General features: G+C 42.6%; 1 protein-coding gene across 1 annotated transcript; it reads right to left on the bottom strand.

Annotated features, from left to right (window-relative positions):
• Positions 1 to 476: 476 nt before the first annotated feature.
• LOC311134912 (F-actin-capping protein subunit alpha-2) lies at positions 477 to 16,038 on the bottom strand. Its single transcript, XM_084168677.1, has 10 exons — positions 15,964 to 16,038; positions 8,067 to 8,130; positions 5,823 to 5,874; positions 5,613 to 5,676; positions 3,930 to 4,136; positions 3,727 to 3,806; positions 3,157 to 3,235; positions 2,998 to 3,069; positions 1,790 to 1,852; positions 477 to 1,507 (listed from the first exon to the last, which is right to left on the bottom strand). The coding sequence occupies exons 1-10, from the start codon at positions 16,000 to 16,002 to the stop codon at positions 1,367 to 1,369; spliced, it is 861 nt and encodes a 286-aa protein (XP_084024803.1). The 5' UTR covers positions 16,003 to 16,038; the 3' UTR covers positions 477 to 1,366.
• Between the last annotated feature and the right edge of the window lie 307 nt (positions 16,039 to 16,345).

Here is a 16,345-nt window from a genome sequence, read left to right as displayed (position 1 = left end):
GTGTGCCTGTGTTGGAATTCAACAGACACTGGAATGGAATGGCTGTCATACATGTAGAGATGCTGATTTAAGAAAAATGTGCAGTGGTCTCTTAATTTATTCCACAGTTGTATATATTTTCTTTCATTGTGATTTCTGCACAAATGAAAATGTGGCACTGACTCACCCATGGCTTGATGTTTCAGCATTGTCTTAATGAAGAGTTCAACTAGCCCTGCGTTCAACTAGCCATGCACGCGCAGTTACAAGCCTACTAGTGTTAGTGGCAGGCGGACAACCAATATCAATTGCAGGAATCTAACAAATCTATGCAACACATCTGCATTGTAGGCAGCCTGGAACGTGGCCATTCTCAAACTCCATTAAAAAGAGTGAAAAACTGGTCCAAAGTAGGAGTTAGTAAATAGAAAATGTGTCATTTAATGCAACACAGTTGACTGAATTACAATTAATCAAGGAAATAAATCACCAAACCGTCAGACAAGGATGTTTAATACAGGTATATATATTACAATGTGTCATGTTATAATAGTCAGATCTATTTTAATACAAAATAAGCACTGGAGGAGAAAATTATACTTGTACCTTTTATTGTAAATTTAATTCAACATTATCCACATTTAGTAGCAATTAATTGTTAATTAAGCTTGTCAAGGTATCAGTTATTCTCCTTTTTGCTAAATGAATGTTCAGTTCAGAAGTCAGGGAGTTAAACTGCAGTTTAGCCAGGAGGGTCGCAAGCTTGAGATTTTCACATGAGGCAAACCGTGGGGAGAGTACCAATATGAAGTGTAACAAGAAGAACATTGAGTGGTCGACGTTGGCAAAGGTGACTAACCGCTTGTGCAAAAGATGTCATTTGAAACAGTAACCGTGTTGTACAGTAGAGGATTCTCTTATCCTGTATTTGCCAATAAAGTCCTACTCTGAATTTATTTTACAGTGATACTCTTCAAAAAATAATCGTTTCATCATTACAATTGGAATTGTTTTTCTTTGGGTCAAAGAAAAGGTGTGGTCTCACCACCATATTTATAAATATTGCACACATACATTGAGACGTATTATATCAGGTTGTTTTGCATACGACGCTCCGCCCTCTCCTTTATGTACTACGTCGTCCTCCACGTTCTATTTTGCCAATAATAACAACATCATGATTATCATCATCTATGTATTATACAGATTATGTTTTTAACGGTGTCTGTATAAAAGCATTCATAAAAGTAGACATCTTAATAAGTGTAATAATGTTTGACATTTTTTTCTGAGACCAAACCTTTTTTTGCCCCCATTAATCTAATTTGTACAAAGACGATACAACAATCCAGTCATGCAATGTTGGGGTTTTCTGTTTTGTTTGCTTTTAAGCGTTCTGCATCTCCTTGCCAATCTTGTAGCTCAAGATCTTGTTCCAGTCGATCTTGGTGCGCGTCACGGGAAGCTGGCGGCGCAAGGCTTTGAAGGTGGTGTCCGACATGGTCTGGTAATTCTCGTTGATGGCAGTCTGACGGGGTAAGAGAGGAGAGCGAAATGAATCTGGACTTTGGGGTGTCACAATAAGAACCACAATTGACAGGAATTGTCACACGGTGACGGTTTCCAGAGACAGTGTTTTGACATTACAAAAGAATAAGAACAACACTTGTGCCATGTGACTAGTAATTCTAGTAATGTTGAGGGCACACTAGTGGCAAACGATGATGCTTCAGTATCTTGTGTACTAAATGTTACAGCAACTACTTTATATGCATGTGTGTCCATATCAAAGCTTTCCAATCCCACACACCTGGTAGTCGTTCTCTGCAGCCTCCATGATCTTAACGAACTCCTTTGCAGTTGCAGCTTCGTCCTAGTGAAGAGGAACAGAGTGGAATCAGGAGGTGAATCAAGAGGTTCAAATCATGGATAGTCAAACATACAATACCAGTCAGAAGTTTGGACACACCTACTCATTCAAGGGGTTCTTTATTTTTAATATGTTCTACATTGTAGAATAATAGTGAAGACATCAAAACTATGAAATAACACATATGGAATCATATAGTAACCAAAAACAACAAATCAAAATATATGTTTAAGATTCTTCAAAGTAGCCACCCTTTGCCTTGATGACAGCTTTGCACACTCTTCAATTAACAAATCTGTCCTTGTTAAAAGTTAATTTGTGGGGCCTCCCGAGTGGCGCAGTGGTCTAAGGCACTGCATCGCAGTGCTAGCTGTGCCACTAAAGATCCTGGTTCGAGTCCAGGCTCTGTCGCAGCCGGCCACGACCGGGAGACCCATGGGGTGGCGCACAATTGGCCCAGCGTAGGGGAGGGTTTGGCCGGCAGGGATGTTCTTGTCCCATCGCGCACTAGCGACTCCTGTGGTGGGCCGGGCGCAGTGCACGCTGACTAGGTCGCCAGGTGTACGGTGTTTCCTCCGACACATTGGTGCGGCTGGCTTCCAGGTTAAGCGGGCACTGTGTCAAGAGGCAGTGCGGCTCGGTTGGGTTGTGTTTCGGAGGACTCTCGACCTTCGCCTCTCCCGTGTCCGTACGGGAGTTGCAGCGATGGGACAAGACTGTAACTACCAATTGGATACCACGAATTTGGGGAGAAAAAGGGTGTAAAATACACACAAAAAAATGCAGCCAACAAGTGCTCAGCATATCTGGGAACTCCTTCAAGACTGTTGGAAAAGCATTACAGGTGAAGCTGGTTGAGAGAATGCCAAGAGTGTGCAAAGCTGTCATCAAGGCTACTTTGAAGAATCTAAAATCTATTTTGATTTGTTTAACACTTTTTTGGTTACTACATGATGCCATGTGTTATTTCATAGTTTTGATGTCTTTAATATTATTCTACAATGTAGAAAACAGTAAAAAAAAAAAAAAAAAGCCCTTGAATGAGTAGATGTGTCCAAACTTTTGACTGGTACTGTACATACATACTAACGTGCATGTACATGTTTTAATGGGTGTTTTTCCACATGTATGTTTAGTGATGTACTCACAGAAATGGACATCGACTCCTGGACCTCTTTGTGGCTGACCAGCTGAACGTTGCCGTCTTCATAGTAATGAACCTACAACCAGACAGAGAGAAGCGTGTGATTAGTGTGCGATTGTCTGGAACTCAATTGCCTTACACGCAATCATGCCCACACACACACCTGGATTTTCATGATGCCAGCCACTTGAGTGGTGGAGGAGCCGATTGTGAATTTCCACTCTGACCTCCAACGTCCGTTCCTTTACAAAGAGAGAAGAAATTAAGTATTTAGTACATCTACAAGCTCTCAAAGTGGGTCTGTGTTGAGTGTTGTCTCTCAATCCCCCTCTCTCCACTACACAGCAGAGTCTTTCCTAAGAGGTATCAGATCTTGTACAGAAGCTGTAAGATCATTACACTCAGGGAGCCCTAAGCTCAGTAAAACCCACTGCAAAGAGGATTGGCACGGCCCTTATTCAATTATATGAACCTGATCAGGGCTGGCTCAACAAGGTAATGGGAGGCCAACAATCTCTAAACCAACAGGCACTGGTTAGCCAAGTACCGAACAAAGCAAGCTAAGATGGTGTTTGAAGTGTTTAGCGTGTAAACCAGACAATAGAAAGTTTATAGGCTAAACATTTTTTTATTCTGCCTGGAGAGAGTTTAAAGCCATTTACATGATTAGAAATCTAAAACCACAAACATACTTAATTCATATGGCATCTTTGATTCTAAAATCCATACATACCAGAAGTTTTTTGGTTGAAACTGATGACACTCGATACACACGATGATGGTTTGATGTCCGTCTATGGTTTTGCCGTAAATCTAAGGCGAGATTTGACACATTTCCAGTGAACTCAGTTATCAAATTCGCATTTTACATGATCAAATGACAAATTCAACAGCACAGGATCAGGAAGGAGATGGTGTTATGCAGCCCAGACGTACGGTGCAGACTCCGCTGGGGTAGTGCTCCTTGACGTAGGCCCGGACAGCACCATCCACAGCACTCCTCCAGCCCTCCATGGCTCCATCCACATCGTGGGGCCGCGGGTCACTGGCTTCCTTCCTCAGGTGGTCAAACTTAAAGGAGATCTTGTTTTTAGGGTCCAGGACCCGCCCATTGCCCAAGTCTCCATGCTCTGTGATTAAGACCTAGATATAGAGAGAGAGCGAGACAGAGAGAGCGAGACAGAGAGCGAGACAGAGAGAGAGACAGAGAGAGAGAGAGAGTGAGAGCGAGACAGAGAGAGTGAGAGCGAGCGAGACAGAGAGAGAGAGCGAGGCAGAGAGAGAGAGCGAGACAGAGAGAGAGAGAGAGCGAGACAGAGAGAGAGAGCGAGACAGAGAGCGAGAGCGAGACAGAGAGCGAGAGCGAGACAGAGAGAGAGAGACAGACAGACAGAGCGAGACAGAGCGAGAGCGAGACAGACAGACAGAGACAGACAGAGAGAGAGACAGACAGACAGACAGAGAGAGCGACAGACAGACAGACAGACAGACAGACAGACAGACAGACAGAGAGAGAGAGAGTGACAGACAGACAGAGAGAGAGCGACAGACAGAGAGAGAGAGCGACAGACAGACAGAGAGAGAGAGCGACAGACAGACAGACAGAGAGAGAGAGCGACAGACAGAGAGAGAGCGACAGACAGAGAGAGAGCGACAGACAGACAGACAGACAGAGACAGACAGAGACAGACAGAGACAGAGAGACATACAGACAGAGACAGACAGAGAGACAGAGAGAGCGAGACAGAGCGAGAGAGAGAGAGACACAGAGACAGAGACAGACAGAGACAGACAGAGAGAGAGAGACAGACAGAGACAGACAGACAGACAGAGACAGACAGAGAGAGACAGACAGACAGAGACAGACAGAGACAGAGAGAGACAGACAGACAGAGACAGACAGACAGACAGAGACAGACAGAGAGACAGACAGACAGAGAGAGAGACAGACAGACAGAGAGAGAGACAGACAGAGACAGACAGAGACAGACAGAGACAGACAGAGACAGACAGAGAGAGACAGAGAGAGACAGAGAGAGACAGAGAGAGACAGAGAGAGACAGAGAGAGAGAGAGAGACAGACAGAGAGAGAGAGAGACAGACAGAGACAGAGAGGATCCGTAGGAAGGCAAGAAGAGGGAGACAAAAAGGGGAGAAAGGGAGGGAAAGAGGAAAAGAGGTGTGACCATCCCTGACACTCATTCTAGTGTGTGCTAACCAGAACATTTATTGATGTATCACTGTGTTACCTAGGCAACATCACAACCACACTGAACTGGAATAGTACCACCATAGTACTAGAAGAGGAATTATTGTTTGTGTATAAAACATAGGAAAAATACAATCAATATGCAACAAGGCTTATATTATTCCGTCCATTCAATTAGACATGATCCCTAAGGCAGGTCTGAAGATGCTAGGCTTCATTCATTTTTGTAGTTATTCTTAGAACCCATGACTAGCGCTGTTTATCCCTATAGCGGTTTGTTTCTGATGATACCAGGTCAGGAGTCACTAGTATCCATAGGCTTTGACTCTATAAGGGCTGTGGATAGTTGAAATACATGCATGTCTTGTTTCGCTGTATTAATTTCCTATAAGTCATGGTGTTTAGCGTACCTGTTCTTCATATTTCTCTATTTTCACCGGTGTAAACTGGTCCACGTTGTACTGTGCAAAAGCACTAAAGAAACAGACAGAAACAGGTACAATAGTCAATTATTTCCTGGAGAAACAAAGGTCTCATCTTCTCAGTTGGTTAATAATATACTCATTCTGTTGGATAGTTTATGACGTGAGCAGACCACTGGTCTATATTTCATTACTTACTGTGCTGCACCTTCCCTGAGCAAATTGTCATTGTTGAGCAGCAATCGTACATCTGTGGGAAGTACAGAACCACACGTCAGAGCTCAGAAACCTACAGCACACAGACACACACACAGACACACAGGAGGATTCACATCAAATCACATTCCTCTCCATTATACATACACATTCCAGTCACAGTGCTAGCATGGGGATTACACTTTCATCACAGACACACAGAGAGAGAAGGGCAACCAGTGGAGCACAAACACCATTGTAAATACAATCTATATTTATCAGTTTATTTATTTTCCCTTTCATACAATAACTATTTGCACATTGTTGCAACACTGTACATAGACAATAATAACATTTGAAATGTCTATAATTCTTGAGTGTAATGTTTACTGTTCATTTTTGACTGTTTATTTCCCTTGTTTATTTCACTTGCATTGGCAATGTAAACATGTTTCCCATGCCAATAAAGCCCCTTAAATTGAAATTGAATTGAGAGCCCTAGGATGAAGCTAAACCAGCCATGGCAAGTTGACACACTGTAAAGGGCTGTGAAATCAAAAGAAATGAAAGGGGAAGCAGTGACACAGTGTGTGTGTGTGTGTGTGTGTGTGGGGCTGCGATAAGGAGGCACTTAGAGGTCACAAAGCTAATCACAGACAGGGGCAGGAGTACACACGCATAGCCCTCGGAATCCCCACCCCCACAAAATAGTGTCTCTTTAAGCCCCCACTTCTAAGTCACCACTTTAACTGGGAGGCAGTGTTTTACTGTGTGTCAATGTGCTAAATAGTCCCTGGGTCTTTGTCCCTGTCCGGTCGGCCCTTTTGCATATAAACGCACTGGGCTGAGGCCTCAAGGCAGGGCTGCCCTACTGACTGTATGACCCAGAGAGTCAGGGTGTTTCTCAAAATGCATACTACCGTGCTCGGAGCACGGGATGGTCGGAGTATGAGTCCATATCAAAGTATGCGAAACGGAGCACGGAGGGCACTTCTTGAATGCGTATTCTGTTTTTACATATTTTGAAGCATACATCGATGCAAGCTTCAACCGAAAGTATGCTAAGAAATATGATGCAACCACGTAAAACAATTACGCACATATTCTTTTTTTTGGGAGCTAAAGCGAGTGAAAATACACTGACTTTGGAATGAAATGTTGCCTATTCACATCTCATATGTTGCCTGACTACAATATTTTATCTTGATACTTTAATAAATACATGGTGTTAATTTTGCCATGTTTACCTGATCGCAAGCCCATAAGTCAATAGGGTTTACTGGCTAGCTACTACTGTTAGGTAGCCAGATAGCCACAAACAATTGGTAACTACCCACGAAAAATGTACATCTACCTTGCATAAAATTAGTTTTAGGTCATTTTTCCCTGTTTAACTCGCTGGCTAGCTAGATTATTACGATTCACATATATCTAGCTGATAATTATGAAGTAGGTCGCGGCAGGTAGCTTAGTGGGTAAGAGCGTTGTGCCAGTAACCGAAAGGTCGCTGGTTCTAATCCCCGAGCCGACTAGGTGAAAAATCTGTTGATGTGCCCTTGAGCAAGGCACTTAACCCTAATTGCTCCTGTAAGTTGCTCTGGATAAGAGCGTCTGCTAAATGACAAAAAAAAATAAAAAAATAAAAAAAATAAAGTAAAACGTTTGGTTTGTGTATGCGGAGTGCAAGTGCTTTCTCAAATGTAATGTTTTATGTGTTCTCCACACTCTCGTCCTCACAAGAACGTACTCAAGAGAACGTCCTCGGAGAATGCACTCTGAGCATGAGTGTGTGGAGTACGGTAGTATGCATATTGAGAAACATCCTCAGTCTGGCCTTTGTGATGACTCGTCTGTCATTAATGCGTTATGTTAGTAGCATAGTGCATGGTCTGATGGGGATTATGGGCCAGCTACTTTGATTAGAAAGACAGGACTCCCTCTCAGGGGACTCAGTCTCTCCCTCTCTTAGAAATTATTTGCAGCAGGCTAGTAGAAGACTAGAGAGCGCATTTGGGTGTGAGACAGAAATGTTGAGATACTGAGAGAGAACTCTGTTCTGCAGTGTGTGGTTTCGAGATGCAAAGGTTTATCTGTGTCATATCAGCTCAAGTGACAAACACTCATCAGGATGCTGTGACTTCATGCCCTTTCAGATAGAACTGTGGTGCTCACATACTAGTATCCTGACTTTGGTCCATAGACAGACAAACACTCACAAATAAACCCCACACACTGACAAAATCTCACCATTGAAAACTTCGTTGAACTCTCCCGGTGGGGCGTGGATGACGAAGTTTGCTGCTATGCGTACCTACAAAAACAGCAAGACAGACACTTTAAAGCTGATATCCGCATAAGGGGAAAGAGTGCCACTGTTCGCCCTAGCTTATTTGTTATTGTTTTGTTTATGAAACAGAGGAGCATTGTGGTAAAATAATAATGTGGGTGGTTCAAATCCGGCCCACTGCCATTTCAGCACACTCTCCTCTTTCATCCTGATCTATCAAATAAACATACAAAAATGTTATACATACTCTGCTGTTCCATAGCGTGTGCAATGATTTCCGAGGTTAAAACAAACTGTTTGTTGTATAAAGTAATTTATTTGTAATATTGCAATGATAGAGATATCAGGTTTTTATCCATCTGTGGTCATTTGGCTTTGGTTTGACTTGACTTGGTTTCAGTAGGAGGGTTATCCCCTCTTATCGTGATTATGTTAATCAGTTATTAAACACCTTGTCAATAAGGGGAAGTGCGAAACATGCAAGCAACCACTGGTTCAAGAAGTGTTGACCCCATTCACATGCTTTTAAGTTACAGTCTCTCAGATAAGCATCTAATGAGGACTGACGAGAACTGTATTTTCTGTTGTTGAGCCCAAAGCATAGACAAATACAGTGGGTTTACAACCACAATTCTCAGCCACTGTGCACCCAGAGTTGTCCTCTCTTTATAACATAACTGTCTGTCCCCCACTTCTCCACTGCTGTACCACAACATTTCCTGTTTGGAGGTCACATGTGAAACTGACAGCGCGGGGCGGGTAGCCCCTCCCTCCCCTGGTGGCTCATGACCATATAAGGGCATGAAAATGTGCTGAGGAGCCTAGTAGTGAAGTGCACCCCTCCCTCTCTCTGACAGGGTAGGGCTTGGCATGTGGCTTGGCTAGTCCATCGTCCCTGTTCCCCACCCCCCCTGGCCTGACAGGCTGGGAAAGTGAGGGGGGAGGAGGTGGTGTGTGTCTCTCCCTTGGGCCCTTATTAGTGGTGTGTATGAGAGCTTTGGAGCTCAGCGCAGCTGCAGATTGATTCTCACTAATGAGTGATGATATGGTGAGAGCAAGAGAGGTGCTCTGGGATTCTTGCGTGTGTGTGTGTCTTCGTTGCTGCTGGTCTTGCTCTGGGAAAAAGTGTTCATTGCTAAAATCCCTACGGAGGAGCCATTTGGATCAGGCCTCCCTTATTATACCTCAGAGCAATGTAAATAAACTTTCCTTGAAAGCCCCATAGTGGCGCTGCAGTGTTATCTGCTATGCTTCGTTTACACTAGTTGAGGAACGCTCAAATCCGTTCTCTTATAGCGAGGCAGAGTTGATAACTGGCAGTACTGATAACTGGCAGTACTGATAACTGGCAGTGCGATTTGCTAGCGACAACATTGAGTCACCACCAGTCGATACTGGTAAAATGTTCAATTCTGAAAACGCTTACCTGTACCTATGCTTGTCATGTACAACTGCGGTCCTTATGCTGGGTGCTGAAATTCATACTTTTAATACACCTAATTGGTGTTGCTCAACTGGAGACGTAGCGGCCTTGATGTACTACGTAAACTGAGATTCAATTGGCACAAGCGCATTCACGCCGAGTTGAGCAACACAAATGAGGAAAAGTCGGTGGTTGTATTCAATAAAAAGTTTATTAAAAGTATGAATTTCAGCACCCCGCGGAAGGACCACAGTTGTACAGGACAAGCATAGGTCAGAGTTTTCAGAAAGGCAGAGGTAGCCTGGGGCAAGGGGAGCACTGGTGTCATCTCTGTAGGGCTAGCCTGAGACAAAGGCGCTGAAGGAAATTCAGACTTCAGACACTCGCTTTAATTTGACAGCTAATGATCATATTATTCAAAGCTAAAGGGTAAGTGAATAGGTTGTGTTTCATTGAGTGCTACCGTCTACCTTGCAGTAACATCAGTAGAAAGGAGACGTGAGGAAAGGATCAACCATTACTTGGATACTTAGTATGTTTAGTAAAGGCCTAATGCCTCATATGGCTGCAGCTGGACAATCTAGTAGTCGACGTTTAAGATGAGAATCACTTGGCGTCAGAGACAAAAATCATTCATCAAGATAATCTGAATAACTACACTATTACACCACCCAACGGATTGTATTTAGACAAACATGGATGGTGGCAACCTTTATATCTGTACCATGCCCTTCATTAGAGATGCTGCTCTGCCTCTGACTAACTGGCTGTTTGGTGTGAGAGCTGGAGCTGTCGTGTCCACAGAATAAAGTACTTGATCTTGTGGCGCTAGGTTTGGATCACACCCACTCCCAGGCGGGCAGGCAAACACACGGAGGTCATTTCACAGGAACGCTGAGAACAGACCAGCACTGAGGAGGATTTTGCTTTTGACACTTCAATCAACTCCCAACAAAGGACAATCTTTTAGTTTCACATTTGGCTATGGAATTAGCCACCCACCCTACTCACTATAATCTTATAAAACACACTTCGGTCTACACGATAGCCTAACACACACACACACACACACACACACACAGTATGAACAAACTCACAAAGCCACACAGACAGAGAGACCCCCTGCAGGAGCCTCGTCTTTGTAAGCTCTTGGGCAGACAGTCACCAGCTGTTCTCTCTGTGTTCTCTGTCCTCCAGTGATGTGTTTCGGTTTCCCCACATTCACACTCCCAGGAGCATCTGTTATTCCAAAAAACACACAGCTCTAGAGCACCATCCCTAATCCCAGAATCCCACCTCTTATCAGGACACTCCAGAACCCTAAACCATGAGAGGAGGAAGGAGAGTATAATCTGCCCTGCAGGCATCCTATAGATGTATTCTCCAGGGAACTAAATCCTCCATCCTGGCACCTCTCCATCCATCCCCATATTTGTGATATATGAATAGGCGCCTTGAGCACAGTACAACTACAACAAGAAAAACAGTACATGCGTAGCCAGCATAGGGTCTTCTGTCCTGTCACAACCATTGAGGCGATGGGAAGAATAGGCACATATAAAGAAGAGAAACATCACCGTCTCCACAATGTCCCTGGAAGTAACTGGACCAGAACCTCTAAAATAAATGGGGCAAAGGACACAAACACCAAAATGTCTACCTTTGAGCTGTATATAATCTCTGTCATTCTTACACAATTCTTCAGCTTTGGACACAACTTGAGACCAGTGGCATTCTAGCCCTTGGTCTTGTTACGGTTAGTTTGACAAATGCAATTAGTGTTTCCCTTACCAATACTACTGCCCGACACCTAAACAAATTCAGACTTAGGCTAGTTCATTCTTGTTTCAACTGAATGTTATTGCCGTTTTAGGGCCCTATAAAATGTTAAATTTTTTGCCTGATTCTGTTTAATTTTTCCCCAAATTTCCATTGTGTTTTTCAGGTTTTCGCTCTATAAGAAAAATCACACTTAAAATAAAAAACTTAAACCACAACAGGAGACCACTTGAGGTCTGGGAAAAATCTAGGAAATGTTGAAATTGGGTTGTAGTTACCCTTTAATGCCAGTACACACCAGCCAGAGACCGTTGTTTGGTTAGCGGTGTTTCTATAGAACCCATGTGATTGCAGAGTTTTCAAAAGAAATGGCCACTGGATTGATGCAAATAATCATGATATAATTCTGCCAGGTAGGCATAGGCTACATTGTAGTTAACATTTAATTGAGCAGACAGTTATCTACCAGCAGACAGTTATCATTAGCATTATCGCTAACAGCAGATTTTATAGGGCCCTACTGTTTGCACTGCAGCCCTGAATGTTGCTTTGGGCTGGGTGGCTAAAGCACCCTGCTGCCAAGATAAGAAATCCAGAGGCAGCACAGCAAATTGATTGTGAAGACTGGAATGAACAGATCTTGAGTACTTCCACCCCAGAGTCATACTGTAGCAGGCCCATGCTATATGTGGAGCTGTTTGCAGACTGAATAGCACCACTGGGGTTGTTTCTCCTGTACATCCAAATCTATGACAACAGGGAAGACACGCACAGACAAGTAGTGTTCCTTAGGCCCAGCATTCTTCACAAAAACACACAGGAGAAATAGACCAATCCTACAGAAATCATGATGTGTGGCTATAAGTCCAGCCATGATAACCATTCTTTGTTTATTATAGTAGGCTACTTGACAACAATCTCCAGTAAAAAGTATAAGATTACTTAGGCTAAATGACTAACACCCAAACACATTGTTCTTAGTTTCAAAAGAAAGCCATGTTAAATGGCTGAGGCTTAAAATAGGTCACTAAAAGTTAAGGTGGAGTAGACACTTGCAGACAGTGAGAGTAGTCAAGTAGGTGTGGGAGGACGACACCAGACAGACAGCCTTGGGGCTGAGCTTTGGTAGTTATATCTGTGGTTTACAAGCTTGATTGCTACTGGCTCTGTGAGGCTGCACTTAACTTTCCCATATGAACCCATCTATAGGCAATCTTCTCCAGCCCACTCAATGAACTAGGCATACATAGGCCTACTACATTCAGTAGGCTACGCCTGAAAGCCTTCTATGCCATTAGGCTAGGCCATACTGTTGCAATCACTGGGCTCTGAAAGACGAACCACTGCATTGTCTCTCGCTATGGCTTTTCCATTGTACGCTCTGTCACTTTGATCAAGTTCAACCCTCACTTGGGTACATCAACACAGACTGGCATTTTAAAAGATGACATGTACGCAACTACGCATCTGGCAGTGCTAAGCTACAGCGGTAGGATACAATACATTCAGTAGCATCTCTCAAGTGGAGCATAAACAGACTAATGCTAATCTCCTCTGATGCTCGTCTCTGCCGTAACAGGGAAGCTGACAGGCCTGCACTGCAAGGGCACTTGAAGGAAAAATGGCTTGGCGACTACGGCGTTGACTCTTCCTTCCTAAATCATTTAAAGATTAAGACATTCTGTTTGTTCAAATATTCACTAAAACCCAGAGGGGCAACTTTGTCTTCCCTAAATATCACAGTGATGTTAATGGTTAGGAAAGCCGAAAGCTGAAAAAGTCATCCCCCACCGCCGAGAGATAAAGATCAGTCCCTAGCAGCAAATATAAGGTCTCACAAATAACTTGTTTGTCAATCTGGTTATTTAAAAAAGGGACTTGTTTATGACTTTTGCATTACACCCGTGGCAGCGGTTTCCTGACAGCTAGCTGGCTGTCAAGGGATGCTTGATAACGAGACAAGGCAAGTGTCAAAACACATTAAAGAAACATCTCATTAGCTCCTCAGATACAGTCCCTCTAGAAAGTATTCACACACCTTGACTTTTTCCACATTGTTGCATTACAGCCTGAATTTAAATGGATTACATTTATATTTTTTTGGTCACTGGTCTATACACAATACCCCATAAATGTCAAAGTGGAATTCGATTTTTACACATTTTTACTGAAAATGTATTTTTTTAAAGCAGAAATGTCTTGAGTCAATAAGTATTCATCCCCTTTGTTATGGCAAGCCTAAATAAAAAATGTGCTTAACAAGTCACATAAGTTGCATGGACCCTGTGTGCAATAATAGTGTTTAACATGAATGACTTCCTCATCTCATGAATGACTTCCTCAATAATCTATGTTAAGACATTAAATTATTGTCTAGCAATGATCAACAAACATACCTTTAAGGTCCCTCAGTCAAGCAGTGAATTTAAAACACAGATTCAACCACAAATACCAGGGAGGTTTTCCAATGCCTCGCAAAGAAGGGCACCTATTGGTAGATGGGTAAAAATTAAAATAAAGCAGATATTGAATATCCCTTTGAGCATGGTGAAGCTATTAATTACACTTTGGATGGTGTATCAATACACCCAGTCACTACAAAGATACAGGTGTCTTTCATAACTCAGTTGCCGGAGAGGAAGGAAACCACTCAGGGATTTCACTAGGAGGCCAATGGTGACTTTTAAACAGTTAGAGTTGAATGGCTGTGATAGGAGAAAACTGAGGATGGATCAACATAGTTACTCCACAACATTAACCTAATTGACAGAGTGAAAAGAAGGAAGCCTGTACAGAATTCAAATACTCCAAAACATGCATCCTGTTTGCAACAAGGCTCTAAAGTAATACTGCAAAAAAATGTGTCCTTCTTGTTCTAAATACAAAGTGTTATGTTTGGAGTATCACTCTCCATATTTTCAAGGATAGTGGTGGCTGCATCATGTTATGGGTATCCTTGTAATCTTTAAGGACTGGGGAGTTTTTCAGGATAAAAGAGACACGGAATGGAGCTAAGGACAGGCAGAATTCAGAGGAAAACCTGGTTCAGTCTGCTTTCCACAAGACACTGGGAGATGAATTCACCTTTCAGCAGGAAAATAACCTAAAACAAGGCCAAATCTACACTGGAGTTGCTTATCAAGATGACAGTGAATGTTCGTGAGTGGCCGAGTTACAGTTTTGACTTAAACCTACTTGAAAATCTATGTTAAGACATTAAATTATTGTCTAGCAATGATCAACAACCAATTTGACACATTTAAAAAAAAGACTCACAGCTTTAATCACTGCCAAAGGTCCTTCTACAAAAGTATTGACTCAGGGGTGTGAAACATATGTAAATTAGATATTAATGTAGTTCATTTTCCATAAATTTCGAAAAACATGTTTTCACTTTGTCATTATGGGGTATTGTTTGTAGATGGGTGAGAAAGAAAATCTATTTACCCATTTTCAATTCAGGCTATAACAACAAAATGTGGAATAAGTCAAGGGGTATGAATACTTTCTGAAGGCACGTCTTTAGATAAATTCATTTGAGACACTAGAACAGATGGTTGGCTGCTGAAAGTTTCCCTAGCATGAGAAGACTAACGCAAAATACATGGTCTAAATAGCATTACTTGTATTGTATTCGTACTACCTGACAACAGTGATGCACTGTAGCTAACGTTAGCTAGCTAAAATATGTGTGGGGATATCATGAGTGAAGCCACCTAGACTTAAACTTGTGGTTTACTGGGTCAGGTGTGGGGGTAAACCTGACAGAACTGGAAATGTTACATTACATCACGGCGACATATGGTGGCTCAGTCCTCACATTAATTAACGCGCTAGCATGATTAACTAATGTCTGTGACTGATGGGGAAGAGGGAGCCACACCCGTTGGACGATGCCCTGTCAAAATCCTAATACACTTCTGACGTTAAGATGTTGTGGACAAACTAGTTGAATCTGAATAATGTTGAGCATTGATCTGAAGTAATTTCTTGTGCAGTGCGTTGGTTAATTTACTGCTATTCCTTTTAAGGAAATTAGAATATACAGCCAACCCGCGCTACTGTTGTCATGTCAGCTTAGCTAGCCTTCTAGTGGCAATGCTATCATGCTAACCAGTTTGGCTTAGTTATATTTAAATCTGAGATTGAACACTACAGTCATATCTGTCACACACAAACATCAGTAAATTGCACACGATCAGTATATATCATGCAACAACAAAAAAAGACAGAACGCTAACAGGGCGTGTAGAGATCGAGGTGGTGACTAGCTTAAATGTTAGCTGCTCATTCGTGAGAAGTTGAAGACATGATCACACAAAGCGATACAGAAACAAATGAAAGCTCGGCGTTGGTTACAAGGTTCACGATTAGGAAGGTGAGAGGTTAGCGTTGGTTTATTTGTTTTATGCTGCATAGTTCCTATTTCAGAGTTAGGACCGTACAAGGAGTCTCCATTTGAGATTCGCAAAGGAGCGGAAGTTGGGCAGAGGCTGCCGAGCTAAAAATATAGACTAGCAGAGCGAAAATCGCGGTCTGTTTATCCAGCTTTTATGCACAGTAGATTCATATTTTTAAAATAAACGCATACACATACCTACATGATATCATATGTCCTCCAATCCAATCAAGAGATGAAAAAAACGACATCTTACCTTCTCCTCATCAGATAACTGCTCCTCATGATCCGCCATCTTTTCTTCAGGCACCACCAGCTTGTCGAAGCCGAATCTGACGTCATCAAATGGGAGGATTCGCACAATTTCTGCAACAAATGCCGCGTTCATCTTCTATTCGGAACTAGGAAACTCTGAATTTTCCGACTTGATGTTTTGTTGAACGCGGCATGTGTATAACTACAACCAGTTAGCAAGTCGAAAATATCCGAGTTTCCTAGTGCGGAGTAGTAAGAAGACGCGCCAATATTAGTTGCTTTTGATTGGTGTGCAGGCCTATTAAAAACGGTACGTCGCTTCACCAATCAAGGACTAATTGTTATCCATAAGCAGTGCAGTCCTCGTTGTTATGTGTTTTGAA

The sequence above is a fragment of the Coregonus lavaretus genome (assembly GCF_964263955.1).
Source record: "Coregonus lavaretus genome assembly, chromosome: 9".
In the NCBI taxonomy this organism is placed as follows: Eukaryota; Metazoa; Chordata; class Actinopteri; order Salmoniformes; family Salmonidae; genus Coregonus; species Coregonus lavaretus.
Note: the sequence above shows the minus strand (reverse complement) of the source record. Positions and strands in the feature narration are given on the sequence as shown.

Bases quoted from the DNA above. Each gene is read 5' to 3' on its own strand.
- LOC311134912 (XM_084168677.1), bottom strand. From the start codon at position 16,002: ATGGCGGATCATGAGGAGCAGTTATCTGATGAGGAGAAG. The intron at 5,875-8,066 runs GTGAGATTTTGT...TACTTCCCACAG, and splicing joins GTTCAACGAAGTTTTCAATG to ATGTACGATTGCTGCTCAAC. The intron at 4,137-5,612 runs GTACGCTAAACA...CTCTATATCTAG, and splicing joins TAGAGAAATATGAAGAACAG to GTCTTAATCACAGAGCATGG.